The sequence below is a fragment of the Xyrauchen texanus genome, chromosome 34 (genome assembly GCF_025860055.1).
Source record: "Xyrauchen texanus isolate HMW12.3.18 chromosome 34, RBS_HiC_50CHRs, whole genome shotgun sequence".
Classification (NCBI taxonomy): domain Eukaryota; kingdom Metazoa; phylum Chordata; class Actinopteri; order Cypriniformes; family Catostomidae; genus Xyrauchen; species Xyrauchen texanus.
This window is the reverse complement of record NC_068309.1, coordinates 3,344,783-3,362,708: the sequence shown is the minus strand read 5'-3', so window position 1 is coordinate 3,362,708 and position 17,926 is coordinate 3,344,783. Positions and strand designations below refer to the sequence as shown.

At 39.4% G+C, this 17,926-nt stretch overlaps 2 protein-coding genes across 3 annotated transcripts; both read left to right on the top strand.

Annotated features, from left to right (window-relative positions):
• Positions 1 to 4,285: 4,285 nt before the first annotated feature.
• LOC127627845 (zinc finger protein 112-like) lies at positions 4,286 to 8,559 on the top strand. Its single transcript, XM_052104446.1, has 2 exons — positions 4,286 to 4,708; positions 6,107 to 8,559. The coding sequence occupies exons 1-2, from the start codon at positions 4,375 to 4,377 to the stop codon at positions 6,589 to 6,591; spliced, it is 819 nt and encodes a 272-aa protein (XP_051960406.1). The 5' UTR covers positions 4,286 to 4,374; the 3' UTR covers positions 6,592 to 8,559.
• Positions 5,060 to 17,384, top strand: LOC127627841 (gastrula zinc finger protein XlCGF8.2DB-like). Of its 2 annotated transcripts, none has more exons than XM_052104438.1 (2): positions 5,060 to 5,878; positions 16,049 to 17,384. In XM_052104438.1, exons 1-2 carry the CDS (start codon positions 5,830 to 5,832, stop codon positions 17,017 to 17,019), a joined length of 1,020 nt encoding a protein of 339 aa, XP_051960398.1. In that variant the 5' UTR covers positions 5,060 to 5,829; the 3' UTR covers positions 17,020 to 17,384. The 2 variants fall into 2 exon arrangements, with proteins under 2 accessions (XP_051960398.1, XP_051960397.1); XM_052104437.1 differs by lacking the exon at positions 5,060 to 5,878 and adding an exon at positions 15,689 to 15,819.
• Positions 17,385 to 17,926: the final 542 nt, after the last annotated feature.

The window sequence follows — 17,926 nt, the reverse complement described above, 5'->3', positions numbered from 1 at the left end:
CATGCACTGAGTCTTTGAACATCACATAATGAAGAAGTCGACACAACATCGCTCACAGCAACTCTAATAAATGTCAGCATGAAACGACATGTTGCGACCGACTTTATTTCTGTATTGTGACGTATTTCCGAATTATACAGCTTGACGAACAAGAAAAAACTGTAGGGCGGGGTTTTGAGTTTATCCATTGGTTGTTGATTGTGAATATATGGGCGTAGCTTAACGGAGGCAGATCCAATTTCAAGCTTGTAGTGGACACACACCCCCCTACCACCGTGCTGCCCGAGTCAAAGACGGCTATCGGTGAAATTGAGCAGCGATCTCAACACATTTATGATCAAACTGACAACATAAATGCACGAGCACATCGCTTCATTGCTTACGAAGAGGCTGTAGCCGTTGAAAAGCGAGTGAATGAAAGATATTTTCATTTTTTAATCACAAAACAGTTACTCGTGCTGTGCATCCCAAGATAACTGCATTCAAAAATATAAATAAACTCCAGAGGCATCCGAAGTTATATTCGCCGTTATTCCTTCTCATTCAAAATGTAAATTCAAGCCAGCTGACCTGTAACCAAGGAAGATTGGGTTAAGGATCAATAGTTTTGAAGGATTCCCAACATGCAACTGAAGCTTCGTTCAACTCTGCGCAAGGTTTTGGTATTTATAAGAAATGGGCGGGGTTTAAGCGGACTAAATGATCGGAGAAGTCCTGCATATGTCACCAGAGAGAAGTCTGTCGTTTCACCGGAAGATCGAGTCATTACATTTTGATTTAAGATTACAAGGTAAAAGAATTATGCATGGATGAATCTTTCACATTAAGATAAATAACATGCATTTAGAAAATAGATGGGGTGAATTTTCATTTATGCCACTTTGACAGGGTGGAGGCTAATTAAGCCTCCGAGAGGGATAAAGGCCGACTGCGGAAGGTGGTGCGACGAGAGAGAGAGATCGTTTACGGTCAGCTGACCGTCATGTGTGTTTTTGTGTCTTTTATTTAAGTTTATTATTAAAACTATTATTTATATTGCCAAGGCGGTTCTCGCCTCCCTCCTGCCCATCTATATACCTTAACATTGGTTCCGACACCCGGGAAGAAGGAGGGATGCCCGTCACGGAGTCCTCGACTCTGCCGTCCACCCAGGGGAGCGCCGCTGCCATCCAACGGGGGTCTGAATAGCCCGACCGCCCGGACGCGGGGAACAGCCGCTGTCTGCGAGGAGAGTGGGGACTGGACTTCATGACCACCTGGAGCGATGTCGCTGCAAGGGGTCGAGAGGACCGCCGTCCGCGAGGGGAGGAGGGAAGCGACTCCCCGACTGCCTGGAGCGGTAGGGCCACTGCCAGAGGCGGAGGAGTGTCCCCACGAGTCGACGGGAATGCGGAGGAGCGTTCTGTCTGCTGGGTGTCGTAGGTCTGACTCCGGTCTGCCCGGCGAGGAGCGGCTGCCGTCCACCTGAGAGGGTGGAGGAGGGATTGAGGACCTCGCCACGGTACATCAGAGAACCTGTGAGTGAGGTTTTTTTTCCCCTCTCACGCTCTCTCTCTCTCTCTCTCTCTCTCTCTCTCTCTCTCTCTCTGTCGCTCCGTGTTGGCCTTTGTCCCTCGCCTATTTTGTTGTTTTTACCCTCCTGCCTCCACCCAGGTCGAGAAAGGCAGGGAAGTCACTCCGGCAGATAGGGCGCAAGGCACCCAAGGGGGGGGGGTTTCATGCCGGGCTGGAACAACGCACGCCCTGTCCCCAATCAGCCTGATAAGTGACCGGGTGTGTATAATCACAACCCGCCCCCACCCTCCGCCCTGTCACAGCCACTTACAAGCCCAAAGTATACTTCAGTGTTGACGCGAATGCCAAGCGTCTGCTTACAGTTGAATGCTAGCCTTTTTTAAAGTATACTTCATTTGACAGCGGGTTAGCATATGCGCAATGTTGAATGCAATGGCGTATTGTGCTTGTGCAACAACAACAAACACTAAAAGGACTGTCAAACGATTTAATAGACACATAACCAGACGGACCCATACACAAGATCACGCAGTCGAACCTATACAGTTTGCCCGTAGTATCCGAAATGGAAGACAGCTGCTTCATCAAAGGTATGTGTGAAATGTGAATATAATGGCAACAATGTATAGCCGGTCTCGCTCTCTGTTTCAGTGGCTACGTTTACATGTGCACTAATACTCTGATTATTGCAATAATCAGAGTATAAGGAATAATCACACTAAGATGATTTAGGCAAACCTCTTCAATCCTGTTTACATGCTACTTGCCATTACTCAGATGTTTCGCTTTTTCGTTTTAATGCTTTTTTATGAATGAATAATTATTACATAAATCTTCTTGTTGAAAATATGTATCTTTAAATTAGGAAAATTAGTCAGTATGTTGATAACGGTTTATAAGAGTCATTTTCGACAATTTAATTCACTAAAAAGTTTCTGTTGGGGGCGAGTATTGACGCTGACTATCACCCCTGGAGTCGCAAGTTCAATTACAGGGCGTGCTGAGCGACTCCAGCCAGGTCTCCTAAGCAACTAAATTGGCCCAGTTGCTAGGGAGGATGGAGTCACATGGGGTAACCTCCTCATGGATTTGGCAGATGCTTTTATCCAAAGCAACTTACAGTGCACTTATTACAGGGACAATCCCCCCGGAGCAACCTGGAGTTAAGTGGCTTACTCAAGGACACAATGGTGGTGGCTGTGGGGATCGAACCAGCGACCTTCTGATTAACAGTTATGTCCTTTAGCCCACTATGCCATCTTGGCATTGCTGGTGCCACGCTCTACCAGTTGAGCTACAGGAACCCCTTACATGCTCTCACATGTCCCATTCTAACAGAAGGTGGCAGTAATTTACTAGTTAAGTAGAAATCTGACATAAAATAGAAGAAATGAAGATGAAACAAAACTGTCCATGACATACAAGACAGATTTTGTTAAAGAGGAGAACACGAGTGATCCAGAACCTGCAGACTGAAAGATATGGAGGAACAATCAGGTCTGTGTGTGTTCTTGATTCTTCATTATTGACTTCTGAAGAACATGAAGATAAAAACCCTACAGGCTGTTCACCAGGTTTGGTGACTGTTGATACAAAATCATAAGAGCTGTGGAACAAATTAAACAAAAAGCAAATATAGGGAGAGAGATGAAAATAAAATTGTACGTACCAAATAAATAATTACTGTTATTAAGTTGTGGTTAACCTTAATTTCTTTGTACATTTCTTTCTCTTGATTTGACTTTTGGTATTTTAAATGTTCATTTCAAGCCTGTTGGAGCTAAATGAAGTGGAGGAGAAACCGGGGCCTGTACCGTTCTCCCGATGGCCAGTCCGCCCCTGATCGGCCCAAAAGTGCGTCAGCCCACCGTGAAAATGCCCGGTATGCCAGATTACCATTTTAGCCCTGCTCGAGACTCATTCGATTGGGAATTAAATACACTGGTAGAACTGTGTGTTTTTACGCTGTGGAGTCAGTCGAGAGATGCGCTTCTGGAAACACTGTCAGAGTATTTGAGGATGGTGTTCCAGCAACATTGTTGGAAAATCGCACCCTGGAGAACCATTAAAAGAACCGAAAGTTACGAAGATTATATGATTCCGGGATTTGTATGAGCCCTTATGAGTATTAAGTATGGAGTAACTCGAAATCATCAAGAATTATTGTATGAAATTTTGTTTACAACCTCAAGATTATGCAGACTAGGGAGAAGTATTACATTCACATGGGTCCCAGCGCATGTGGGAATACAGGGAAACAAGAAAGCTTATAGATTGACAAAAGAGGCGACAGAAAAGGGATGTTGATGTCAAAATTAAGTTATCAAAATCAGAAGGGAAGAATCTAGTATGGAAAACGATAATGGAAAAATGGCAACATTAAAGTAGGTATGATAAGAGAGAGGGGAAATTAAAGGAAACAACAAGTTATAATTAGTAGACTAAGGTTTGTGTGATAAATGTCAGGAGGAGGAGAGCGTTAAACACATCTTTATGTCATGCAGGAGATATTCACGAGAAAGGGAAGAGATGAAGGATCAGCTAAGGAGAATGGGTACAATATTAAAAGTATAACAGAATGTGGAAATAATGATCAAGGAAGGAAATATTTGATTGGTTTCCAAAGGAGGACTGGACTGGAAGGACGAATCTAATTAATAAGGACTAAGTTAAAGAAAGACAATAGGTGGCTGTAATGCAACAGTTTGGATGCTAACTGCTGTAAAACACCAAGAAGAAGAAGCAGGAAGAACTATCCACCTTATTCTGCTCTAAACAATGCGCGCTGCCATGACGACGACGCCTGTTGTCAACTTCCGGTTCGTAGCGATCGACCAGTAAGTTACTAGCAGCGAGAGAATGAGTTCAGGTTCCACATGTGCTGTTGTTGGTTGTTTTAACAATTCAAAGAAGATAAAAAACTTTTTAGAAACTGAGTGCTTCGATCATATGATTAGAAGGAGAGAATGCCCGTGTCCGGTTCCGTATCAGCTACATTCAATGCCAGAGAGTAGACGTGTAGAGTGGCTAGCTGCGCTAAAACTGAAACATCCACCGAAAAAGGTGTATGTCTGCTCGCACCATTTTGTTCACAAACGCCCCACGGATGACCATCCCAACCCGGAATTATACCTTGGATATGACAGACCAGTGGTGAAGAAGAGACGTGCAATTGTTCGTGTCGAAGCGACAGGTAAGCCACTTTTAATGTTGAATTCTGTAGCTGGTTAGCGATAGCACCACTTCACAGCTAACCTAGTTAACGTTAGCTACCTCCGGTTGTTTACATTTTACGAGCTCTACCGGCCTGCTACAAAAATATTTATGTTATCTGTGGGCAGCCTAACCTATATTTTTATGAATAATATGCCCATTATGAGTAAATGTGTTTACATTTTTACGAGCTCCACCGGCATATTCGTGTTATCTGTGGGCAGCCTAACCTACAGTTTTTTTTTAGACAATATGCCATTTATGAGTAAATATGTTAAAAACATGGCCATTAATGGTTTATGCTTTTGTCCACTAAATGTTACTGTAGTAACATGTTTTAATGCTAGCCTATGAGTGCTATCGTAATGTGGGCCAGGTAGTTGTTAGCCTGAGCGAGGAAGAGCTTTCATCACCATTTATCATAAGCTTTTACTGTAATGTTGTCAGTGTGAGAAACATGGACAGAGGTTTAACATGTAGCCTATGTGCTCTTTGATCTGCACGATCTCCCTAATCCACAGTCTCTATCACCCCCGACTGCTGCAGCATAACCCAAGCAATTAGCTTAGGCTGGTTAGCACTTTGACTCCTGTCTACCTCTGCTTTCAAAAATACATAGTCTCCTTGCTTCAGCAAGGAAATGCGCCCGACTTTATTACTAAAGAAGTAATTGAAGGCCTGGGTGCTTTTGTAATTTCGCATCTCCTCACGATCTACACCCTCCGAAAAAATAAAATAATTAATAATGTCAATATGGCTAACTCCTGGCCATAGCTTCATGTCATCCACCCAACCTGTCAATTATGAGGGATGTGGCACTCTGATACGGTCGCCTTCACGATCTTTTGTGATTTCATCAGCGGTGTGTAGCCACCTACTACTTCCCATCTTGACAGATTGTAGTTATTAAAGTATAAGATAATTGTTCTGTCACCGTAGCCTTTACGCGAGTGCTAGCATTCTATGTAAACAAACACTTCAACCGGAAGTAGAAAACCGTTTAGTCCGTTGAACCCGCTATGAATCATGGGAAATAGAACGGGCGAGCAAAAACTGTCCAAGACAAACGAGACGTAGTTTTTTAAAGAGGAGAGTGAGAACATGAGTGATTCAAACCCCTGCAGAATGAAAGATATGGAGGAACAAACAGGTTTGTGTCTGTTCTTGATTCTTTAATCATGACTGCTGAAGAACATGAATGTTAAAAACCTTCAGGCTAATAATACAAAATCCTAGGAGCTGTGGTACAAATTAAACAATAAACAGCTGATTGGAGACAGAAATTACTTTTTGTACATCCAATAAAACAAATAAGTTGCATTTCTTAATTTCATGTTTTTTCTTGAATTGACGTTTGACTTGTTAGTCTTATTTGCAGGCCTGTTGGAACTAAATGAAATGGAGGAGAATCATTTCACAACTGGAGAAACATCTTTCAGTTGCTCAAAGATTGAAAATAATTTCACACACAAAAGTGCTCAAAGAACAGCAGCCGAAAATCCTTTCACCTGCCCTCAGTGTGGAAAAAGTTTCAAATTCAAAATATATTTAATAAAGCACATAAGAATCCACACCGGAGAGAGGCCTTTTACATGTCCTCAGTGTGGAAAGAGCTTCACATTTCAAGGACCTCTTAAGGATCACATACGAATCCACACAGGAGAAAAATCTCACAAGTGCTCATATTGTGGAAAGAACTTCAGTCGATCAGGAACCCTGAAAACACACGAGCGAGTGCATACAGGAGAGAAGCCGTATCAATGCACTTCATGTGGGAAAACGTTCAAACAATCAAGTCATCTACAGACTCATATGAAAAAACATTGCCCGAATCACAAAGTTCTTCAGGACCAACTGTTTTAAGTGAATAGTTTGATATTGACATAAACCAAGGGATGGACTTTCTCCCAAAAGAGCAATTTTATCTAAGAGCAAATTACCTGTAACTATAAAATCTGGTTCAGTGGAAGTCAAGCTGGCATCACAATAGCTTGTTTGCAGTCACTTGATTCTTATGACGCGCGAAATTCAGATGGAGGGCAGGAAGTGAAAAGCAGAATGGACGAGATGGAGGAAAGTCCGTAATTTACTAGTTTAGACATGATTACGAGAGAAAGATAAACAGAAAATCACAACATATGTTGGTGTAACCGGCCCTGGTCACCCCGCTCCGAACTGGACTCTAACCGGTGTCTCCGGCGTGGGAGGTGGGTGCACTAACAAGGAGGCTAAAGGCTACAGCCTCTAGCGTCAGTCGCTAGTGCACCTCTTGAGGTCAGGAGAGTGAGGTTTACACACTGCACAGCTATCTACCAGCTGGCTCCCGTTACACTCACCCCCCTAAACCTCACTCCCATCCGGGTCACAGCACCATTTTAACCAGCTCTGGTCACCCCACTCTGTACGGGACTCGAACCGGCATCTCCGGCATGGGAGGCGGGTGCGCTAACAAAGAGGCTAAAGGCTACAGCCTCTAGCGTCAGTCGCTACTGCACCTCTACCAGCTGACTCCCGTTACATTGGACGTGATCCTTATGTTTTTAAGAGGAGCGATTTTTCAACTGAATACTTGGCTGCCATCGAGGTAGTAGATATAAGCAACTCCAGAAAACAAAAGCATACAAAAGTATGGAGGCATACAACTTTTTTGTTAGTGGTTGGGTCAACGACCTTGGTACCAAGGTGCTCCACAATGACTGTTGTTTGGTTTTCGTCTGGGTGAGTGGCATTTCTTTTTTGTCCTGTGGATTAACCTAGCAACAAACATTAAACGCTGCAGCGCCTCTCGATGTTAGCGTTACAGTTGTTTATTTTACGCGATTAGGTTAACCACTCTCAAATGTCCGCCGAAATGCCACTAAAGACATGGATCATCACGAAACAAGACAGAGAAGTCATTGCAGCTCATTGCAATTGTATGGCAAGATATTTCCGTTCGCCTGCAAATACTTTGTAATTAGCTTTGCTATCGTTATGTATTTTTGTTCAGTTACAGAGGTACAAACTCAAAGAAAAGAAAAAACAATTACTTTAACTTTACAAAGTACGGAAACAGCTACATAAACATAGCCACATAAGATGTATTAACTTGCCATTTTTCCAGCGTTTTTCAGTCAATTTCTTGCATTTTACCACTTATGAACAACAAATTTTGGTACACGATAAAAGCTCATTGTGGTTTCTCGGTTTGGTCGATTTGAGCAACCGTAAATGATTTTGAGTTTGTGATAGTGCTTTCCTATGTAGAAAATCACTTCCTGCCCTCCATCTGCATTTTGCGCCACAGCAACGCAGTGACGTCATGTGCAAACAAGCTATAGCAGACCCAGAACAACTTGATTTGGGTGGGGGGTGTCTCACTTAGTGACTGTTGTCGCTGATCTTTCCCTCCTAGTTGGTGAGCCTGATATTTTGTTCTACAGGTGAAAGTGAAAGGTGAAGTGGATTATTTTTATGTATATGTGTGTATGCATATTGCATAAAGTAAATGTTTTGTATTTATACTCCTTGTTTGTGTGTTACATGGATGTTGTGTTGTTGTGTATGGTACGTTGTTGCAGCAGATGAGTCCAAGAATACAAGTTAGGCTTCTTCTAAAGTATAAACCAGGCTTTAATGTGGTGACCACTCATAGTCAATTCAAACAGATGCGCTGCATAGCATGCTGCATGCTCTCCTCCACGGTCTTTAAAATGCATAGAAACATAATAATTATATCATTAGAAAAGCTAAAGGACTAAGATATTATCTTAAGGTTTACTGCATTCAACTTTAATTGTGATGTTTTTGTCACTATACAAAGACTATAGAAGACTGTGAATTTAATTATTCATCGAGAAACCATATCACATATAAAAAATGCATAATTAGAAGTTTAAAACATTACTTGAAAGTGAAATAATATATATATATATATATATATATATATATATATATATATATATATATATATATATATATATATATATATATTTAGGCAAATAAACAAGGCACGTAATACAAAACCCTCCCGTTTCACCGTCTCTGATCTCCGGGTACAACAGTTGCATTTCGCCCTCTAGTGACAATCATGTTTAATGCTATTAGTTTGTTATGGATCATATTCATTACGAGGGAGAAGATACACGCCGATAGTGGCAAAACTGTCCACAAGTTGTAATGTAAGTATGAAAAGCTTGTTCTGGGGTGAAAACATGTCCGTTTGCCTCGGAGGGTCCTTAAAAAAGTAAAATTGGGGTTTTTTATTCGCCTAAAATGCCCGGGATTTGCCTGTTTTCATATTGAAGCGCTCAATGTTGCCACACATAGATACATGTCGTAAATTAGGCTACGTGTTCGTTTGCCATTTAAACCTAGCGTATCCGTTTATTTAACCAGCTTCAGGTGTCTCCCTAAATCACTGCACGTGAGGGTGGGGGAGAAAAAGCACTTTTTTGATAAAAACATCTCTGAAAAAACACTTTCACAAAAAATAAGTCTGAAAATGTCATAGACATAGAAATGTTTGGGCATAGCAATATGGCGGCGCATTGGCTTCACGGATTTGACGTCATGAGTAATCCTCCATTTTCCTGAACGCGGAAGTGTTCCACGATTTGACTGATTTAAATGTTTTGGTATCCAGTGATTTCTCTCGCATTGGCGTATGTTCTTAGTGGCTAATGTTATGTTTAATAATAAAAAAAAAATTTGCCGATACTTCTCTGAGCACAGGTGACCATTTATAGGAGCTAAATGTCTTTAGTGAAGGAGACAATTTTTAAATTTTTGGTTGATAATTTTTTTCGAAAGAGCTATACCACAAACGAATAATTTACTATTTTCAAAAACAACGTTTTTCAATCAAATAAAATTTTTATGTTGCCCATAGACTACTCAAAAAACAACAAATACGCAAATATTAATAGGTTACATGTTGCAATATGGAAGCACGAGTTTGTGCTGGTCGCCATAAAATACATTTTACAATTGTTCATGAAAAAGGTAACTTCCCTTTTGGGCTGGGCGATACGCAAAAAATATTTTAATAATAATCGCCCTTAAAATATCATGATATCCGATTAAATGGTCAACCCCCAAGATCGGTGAATATTTTTGCTTTATTGATTTTGCGTTAAAATTAAATAAATGTATTGACACGTTAAAAACTTAAAAGATATTTAAAAATTTTAATCGCACTTTAAACTAAACAAAAAAAGCAACTAAAATAACGAAGTGATTAAAAAAATCTTCTATATAACCACTTCCCTAAATCCAAACATTTACACTCTCCAACGGCCCCATTTGCCATCGCGCAAGTACAAGTATGCAGCAACAGGTGCAAATTAAGAACTAAAGAGAATTGTAAAGATAATTATGAAAATCATCATAATAAATAAGCCTAATAAATTCAAATAATGCTGCCTAATGTGTGTTATTATTGAATGTGTTTGTATTGCGTTTGTTACAGTTTATGCTGCATAAAGAAAAGAAAATAGAACTCAATTTTGGGTTCAAGGTGAATGTGTCTTGTATTACTTCATGATTTAATCATTTTCATCTTTGTATTTTAAATACAAAGATACCTGTGTATGATGCTGTACCTGCAGAGAACTGCTCCGTGAAATAAAGCGAAACTCACAGCACCTCACGAGATGATCGGAGATCATTTGCAGCATTCTCATAGACGACATTATTCTTGCAAACAGTTTTCAGTTGAATGAAACAGAGAAAAAGGAGCGATAACTCTTTACATGGGCTTGCTCCACGAGACAGGGTCCCGCTGCACGCCTCTGAACAAACAGAGAAACAGACACTAGCATTGACGTGTTCTTAAAAATATAATAAAGTGTGTTTCTTCAAGCGCGTCTTTTTGACTAACAGCATTTATGTCATGTTTCACTCAGACGTCTTACGGGTCACCCACCTGTTGCAGGTAGATGAGCAAAATTACTCCCGCATGAAATACATTTGGATGAGGAGCCGGTGGGTTGGCCTCGAAATGGGCCGAATGGGCCTCAATAAGCTAAAATGACCTGCTGGTTTATGCAGAATGGACCACAAAACGGCGCCGCGATATGCAGAAAAGGACAACGAACCCCCACAGCTCCATAATCTGCATTTGGCGGGTGTTCATTTCAAACCTTGTTCACCAAGAGTAGGCTGTACAACAAATTTATGAGAAAGGAAATCAAAACAGTGTTATTGACTTCAAGTTTTGCAATCACAACCCACACTTTCTGCAGGAAAATGTTACTCTAAATATTATGTGACAAGAACAAAAAATGCCAGCCCAAGGAAAGTTTGTCATTAAAATGTGATCTTTAGGGACGCGGGCTACACTTGGCCACAGCAGGGCTTAAAAGTGTGAAGTATAAAAAATATTTTTTAATGGCATCTGATCTTTTTGTTTTTATTTTATACTGTTGTATTTGATTTTATGGCCATTATTAACTGTATTAATGTTACTATTCATTAAATGTATTAAATATATTTAATTAATTTTTGTATGTATTTCAATGTATTCCTTTCTTTATTCCCCTTTATAATTTTAAACAGCTAGAATCCATTATAACCAGCTTCATGGGCCAACAAGACTGCTAGGATTAAAAAGAAACATCTAAATAAACTTAAGGATCAAGGAGTATGGAATGATATTCCGGACATTATTCAAAAGGAATTGCAAATTGTATTTGCAATTGCGTTTTCAATTTGTGGACGCATAAAATGTGACATAATCCAAACGCAATTGCAAATCGTGCATTACCGTTTGCATTTTCGTTTAAGCGAACGCACAGTGACTGCCAAATTTCAAATGGAAAAGCAAAGTCCGTTTGCAACTGTGTTTCCCATATCTTACGAGTTTTGGCCCTGTCATATTTAAATAGCAATTTCAATTACCACGTCTGCTTTTTCACTTTCTCAGCGTCGCGTATGTAGCCAGCCAAAACTCAAATGGAATACTAATTCCCTTAGTATTTCCATTTCCGATGCCTTACACGGAAACCTGTCAATCAGGGTCAAGGGTGGGATTATGCTATGGGGCGTGTTTGTCTTGGGAAGTGACGTCACTCACAGTCGACGGTCAAGAGGTGATGCCCTGAACAGACGGCGGTTTATCAAATCAAATCAAATCACTTTATTGTCAGACTACCATGTACACAAGTGCAACAGTAGGTGAAATTCTTGTGTGCAGTTCCGAGCAACATAGCAGTCATGACAGTGACGAGACATATACCAATTACAGTAAACAACATACTTACACAACACAATTTACATATCAGATGTACACATACTTACACAACACAATAATTATATACAATGTACAGTAAACAATACACACAATATACAATACAATAAGTAGGAGTATATGAAATATATCTATCTATGAAGTAGTATATTGAGGAGAATATGTTGACAGTCCAGTGTGAGATTATAGATGAATAAAGTGCAGTGCTAATTATTGATCGTGATAGACTGTGAGTGATGTCACTTCCCAAGACAAACACGCCCCATAGCATAATCCCACCCTTGACCCTGATTGACAGGTTTCCGTGTAAGGCATCGGAAATGGAAATACTAAGGGAATTAGTATTCCATTTGAGTTTTGACTGGCTACATACGCGACGCTGAGAAAGTGAAAAAGCAGACGTGGTAATTGAAATTGCTATTTAAATATGACAGGGCCAAAACTCGTAAGATATGGGAAACACAGTTGCAAACGGACTTTGCTTTTCCATTTGAAATTTGGCAGTCACTGTGCGTTCGCTTAAACGAAAATGCAAACGGTAATGCGCGATTTGCAATTGCGTTTGGATTATGTCACATTTTATGCGTCCACAAATTGAAAACGCAATTGCAAATACAATTTGCAATTCCTTTTGAATAATGTCCGGAATATCATTCCATAAAGGAGGGTTTGGGCTTCCCAATTTTAAATATTATTATTGGGCAGCTAATTTATGTATTTTAGAATGGTAGAGGAAATTCGGATTGGTGGAGTTCGGTGACAAGCCAGAGTGGTTAGCAATGGAGTGGTGGTGGAGTAGTGGCTAAAGCACATTACTGGTAATCAGAAGGTTGCTGGTTCGAACCCCACGTTCACCACCATTGTGCCCTTGAGCAAGGCACTTAACTCCAGGTTGTTCCGGGGGGATTGTCCCTGTAATAATTGCACTGTAAGTCGCTTTGGATAAAAGCGTCTGCCAAATGCATAAATGTAAAATGTAAATGCAATTGAAGAAGCTTGTTGTAATAAGACTTCGTTAATGGCTCTGCTTAATAGTCCCATTAAAATTGATGTCAAAAGTATCAACGGAAACATAGTTATTTCTAACTTAAAGTGTGGAAACAAATTAAGGTATATTTGAAAATTCCAGATATATATCTGGACACTCCAATTTGTAATAATCATGCTTTTCCTCCGGGGTTACATGATAAGCTCTTTTTTTTTTTCAATGGAAACACATGGGTATAGTAACAATTCAGGATCTTTATAGAGAAGGTACATTTAGCTCTTTTGAACAGCTAAAACAAAACTATGCTCTTGTTTCTGCACATTTCTTCCGTTATTTGCAAGTTAGAGACTTTGTCAGAAAGCACATTCCAAACTTTGAAGTTTTGAATTTGAATCCCACCTTGGAGAGAATTGTTAATGTACATCCTGGTATGAGTGGTAGTGTGTCAAACTTTTACAAATTACTGCTAGAAAATGTGGACAGTAACACAGAGAAAATAAAACATGACTGGGAGGAGGAAATTGGTTTTAACATTCATGAAAACATGTGGGATGCATGCTTGAGAAACATACATACATGTTCTATGAATGCTAGACACAATTTGATTCAGTTCAAGGTCATTCATAGGCTTCATTATTCTAAGTCAAAACTTCATAAAATATATCCCACGATTTCTCCACTATGTAATAAGTGTAAAATGACAGAAGGCACACGGTTTCATTCTTTATGGTCATGTAGTAAAATTCAGCCATTTTGGGAATGTATATTTAAATTATTTCTGAAGCAAATTCTATTGATTTGGAGCCTGAGCCTTGCACTGGACTTTTAGGAGCAGAGAATGCTTTTTGTAATAAATATCAGACACAGGCCATTTCGCTGTGTATGATGTTGGCAAAAAGACTTATTTTACAAATGTGGAAAGCAGATTCTGTCCCCACTTTTGAGATGTGTGCTAGGGAACTGGGAAATATGTTGTACTTGGAAGAACTGAGATTTATATTAAAAGACAAATTAACCATTTTCATTAGGATTTGGGAACCAATAAGAAAATTCTTACAGATGGACTGAACAAACTTTGTGTTATTTTAATTTCTGTTGTTGCCATTCACTAGGATAAAAGATTGTGTATGTTCATTCTTTGCCCATTTACAAAATGTTTTTGTTTGAAGAGCACTTGAAGACACCTTCTACAATCATTGCAATATTGTGGGGGGAGGGATGTTCTAATTTAAAAGCTGTAAGTACCTAGCTCAATGTAGCATGTACAATGGTACTGCTTAGAAAGTATATTTTATTTTACTCCTGTATAGTTACTGTTTTGGTGGCATTGTGCATGTGGGTTGTCTTCATGAAAATGATAATAAAGGGATGAAAAATATATATATTTAATTAAACACATTAAATGTATTTAATTATTACATGAATTAATAAATGTCATTAGTGTACATTTTTTTATTAATATTATTGGATTGATAGTAACATTAAAAAATAAAATATTGCCTCATTAAGTAGCTTCAATGTAGCTAGCTACTTTTAATGTAATTAACTACTTTTTCAAATGAGTAGCTTGACTGTAGCTTAACTACTTAAAATGATGTGTAGCTTGTTTCAAAGTAGCTTCCCCAACACTGGCAACTGATCTTCTTTTATTTTATTGTATGCACTCAAATATTTTCTGGGAATATATGTCTTATTGGTTGGAAACAAAGGTCCAGTCATTGCCTAATTTTTCTAGAAACCATGTTGTATTCTGAATGTTGTAGGATGATCAAAAAGGAAAAACGTAATGTTGATTCTGGGTAAATTCTTTATCCATAAATGTAAGTGTATGAAAACAAAGCTTATTTCTCTGTATGTAGAAGTGATTTTCTTTGTAGCTATTTTCCATCACTAAAATGTATTTAGAGTAAACAGGACTGCAAACTTGTTTGAATGATAAGATACTTTGGTTTACTGGAAGATTAATGAAAACACCCCTCTTTGTACATTATTATTTATTTATTTACTTTTTTCCCCCAATTCATTTGTGTGCTATTCTTTTTTGTTACACGTACGAATGCCATTATAAATGTATATTTTGTTTACGTTCAAAATATATATATATATATAGCAGCAGCATTGCCCTCGAAGAAACGAACAGCTATTCGAATTTTACAAGCATGTACACTTTTTAAATTATTTTTATAATATTATTTATACCTCCCCCTAGCATTTTCAATGTTGTATTGTATTTGTATTGTTTGTTTTGATATATTTGTTTTATTAAAAATAAATAAATACAAAACATATAGAGCAGCAGCTGTCGGAGTCGCATTGGAGTGACGTCATCTCCCCTCTTCCAGTGATTGGCTAGAGGACAAGCGGTCGACTCTAAAAGATGCAAGAAATAAAAAGGCAAAACGAATGTATAGAATACTTGAAACCTTTTCTATTGTTAATCCATTTTAAGTTATCCCCTGGCTTTATTTGGTTTATTATCATTTGTTGTTTCCTCTATCTTTTCTGTTTATACTCTTCGATGCTACTATGATTGTAACAGTAATTACATTGTGATCCCCTGTATGTATTTTTGTTGTAATATTTTGGACCGCAATACATTTGACGGGATTTCGATCTCTGTTGAGGCACTGTTGCGCTATTTTAGGACCATTGCTGTGAGTTGCTGTTTCCACAAAGTGGTCCATGCTAGGAGAAGGTGGCAGTATTGAGCCAGTTAAGTTTGATCCGGCATTAAAATAGTAGAAGAAGAAACTAGCAGGAGGGATTGTTCCAGGAGCAAAAACCAAGACAAACGAGACGTAGTTTTTTAAAGAGGAGAGTGAGAACATGAGTGATTCAAACCCCTGCAGAATGAAAGATATGGAGGAACAAACAGGTTTGTGTCTGTTCTTGATTCTTTAATCATGACTGCTGAAGAACATGAAGGTTAAAAACATTCAGGCTAATAATACAAAATCCTAGGAGCTGTGGTACAAATTAAACAATAAAGAGCTGATTGGAGTCAGAGTTAATTTTTTGTACATGCAATATAAAAGTTATAAGTTGCATTATTTTATTTAATATTTTTCTTGAATTGACGTTTGACATGTTAATCTTATTTGCAGGCCTGTTGGAACTAAATGAAATGGAGGAGAATCATTTCACAGTTGGAGAAACATCTTTTAGTTGCTCAAAGATTGAAAATAATTTCACACGCAAACGTGCTCGAAGAACAGCAGCCGAAAATCCTCTCACCTGCTCTCACTGTGGAAAAAGATTCAAACGAAAAATAGATTTGAGTAAACACATACGAATCCACACCGGAGAGAGGCCTTTCATGTGTCCTCAGTGTGGAAAGAGCTTCACATGTAAAGCAAACCTTAAGATTCACATACGAATCCATACGGGAGAGAAGCCGTTTACATGCACCCAATGTGGAAAGAGCTTCTCCAAATACGGAAGTCTTGCGGATCACAAAAGGGTCCACACTGGAGAAAAGCCTTTCATGTGTCCTCAGTGTGGAAAGAGCTACACGTTTAAAGCAAACCTTAAGATTCACATACGAAACCACACGGGAGAGAAGCCTTTCGAATGTCCTCAGTGTGAAAAAAGTTTCAAACGAAAGCGAGAGCTTCTTACACACATTAGATCTCACACCGGACAGAAACCGTTTACATGCACTCTGTGTGGAAAGAGCTTCACGTGCAACTCGTACCTTAAGGATCACATACGAATCCACACGGGAGAGATGCCTTTCACGTGCACTCAGTGCGGAAAGACCTTCAAATGGAAAAGCAATCTTAACGATCATCTGCACTTCCACTCTGGAGAAAAGTCATTTAAGTGCGACGAGTGCGGTAAAACGTTTGCCTGGGCATCAGGCCTGAGACAACACCTGAAAACTCATTCAAACGAGAAGCCTCACAAGTGCTCGCACTGTGGGAAGGACTTCAGTGGATCGGGAACCCTGAAAAGACACGAGCGAGTGCATACGGGAGAGAAGCCGTATCAATGCAAGTCATGCGGGAAAACGTTCAACCAATCAAGTCATCTACAGAACCATATGAAAAAAATCTGCACGAAATCGCAAAAGTGAGCGGAGTTCATCTTAATAGTTCACGCAGCGATTTCATCGAAGGGCAAATTACCCGTAGCGGTGACATTTGTCCTGGTTTAGCATTAGACGTGTAAATGGTGGGACACTTTTGCCTTTACACAGTTGCATGTTTGGGATAACAAGGATGGACTAGGACTAAAAAAACAGCCCATAGCGTACAATAACTTGCTTTACTGTATGTATCACGTATGCAAAAATTAGTGTATTTGTTACTCTGTTGGACGTGTCTTAAATATCTGTTTTTACATTGCAAAGACGACACTATTACATTACTAGTAACCTGTTTAATAGCAAATAGTTTTAGTGAGATTGTTTCCACCATGTTTCAAAATAAACTTAAATGTACAGCACATACAGCACTGACTCGCCCTCATGATGTTCGAGATGTTCGAGAGTTTGTGTTTCATGTCCTGAACCTTGTTTGCATCAAGCACCGCAACGATCTTTGGAATGACTTGAAACATTTATCTCGGATCTTAAGGGTAAGTGCACATATCCAAGCATCATTGCGCTCGTCCAATGTTTTGAAGTACCTGCACCGCTTCAGGGATGATGTCAACATCTTTAGTAAGGTCTGTAACCTCTGACCTCTCGTCTTTGGCACTATGAATCGGGCACTAAAAACGGTTCAAGGAATGAAAACATAAAGCGTAAACGAACTAAATTGCAGAACGTAACCGAAAATGGGAACAAAGTGATTTTCAATTGTTCCGGAGTGAAAGCTGCCGGTAACCGGTTAATTTCGTTCCATTTTCTTCTTCGTGAAACTGAAGGCCAAAGAGTTTATCACAGAGCGTTTTGGGAACTACGCCACTTCATGTTGCCCGTAAAAATTAAACGTGTGCTTTGATCTTGAAGGAAACTCCTGCATTACACATTTCTTGTT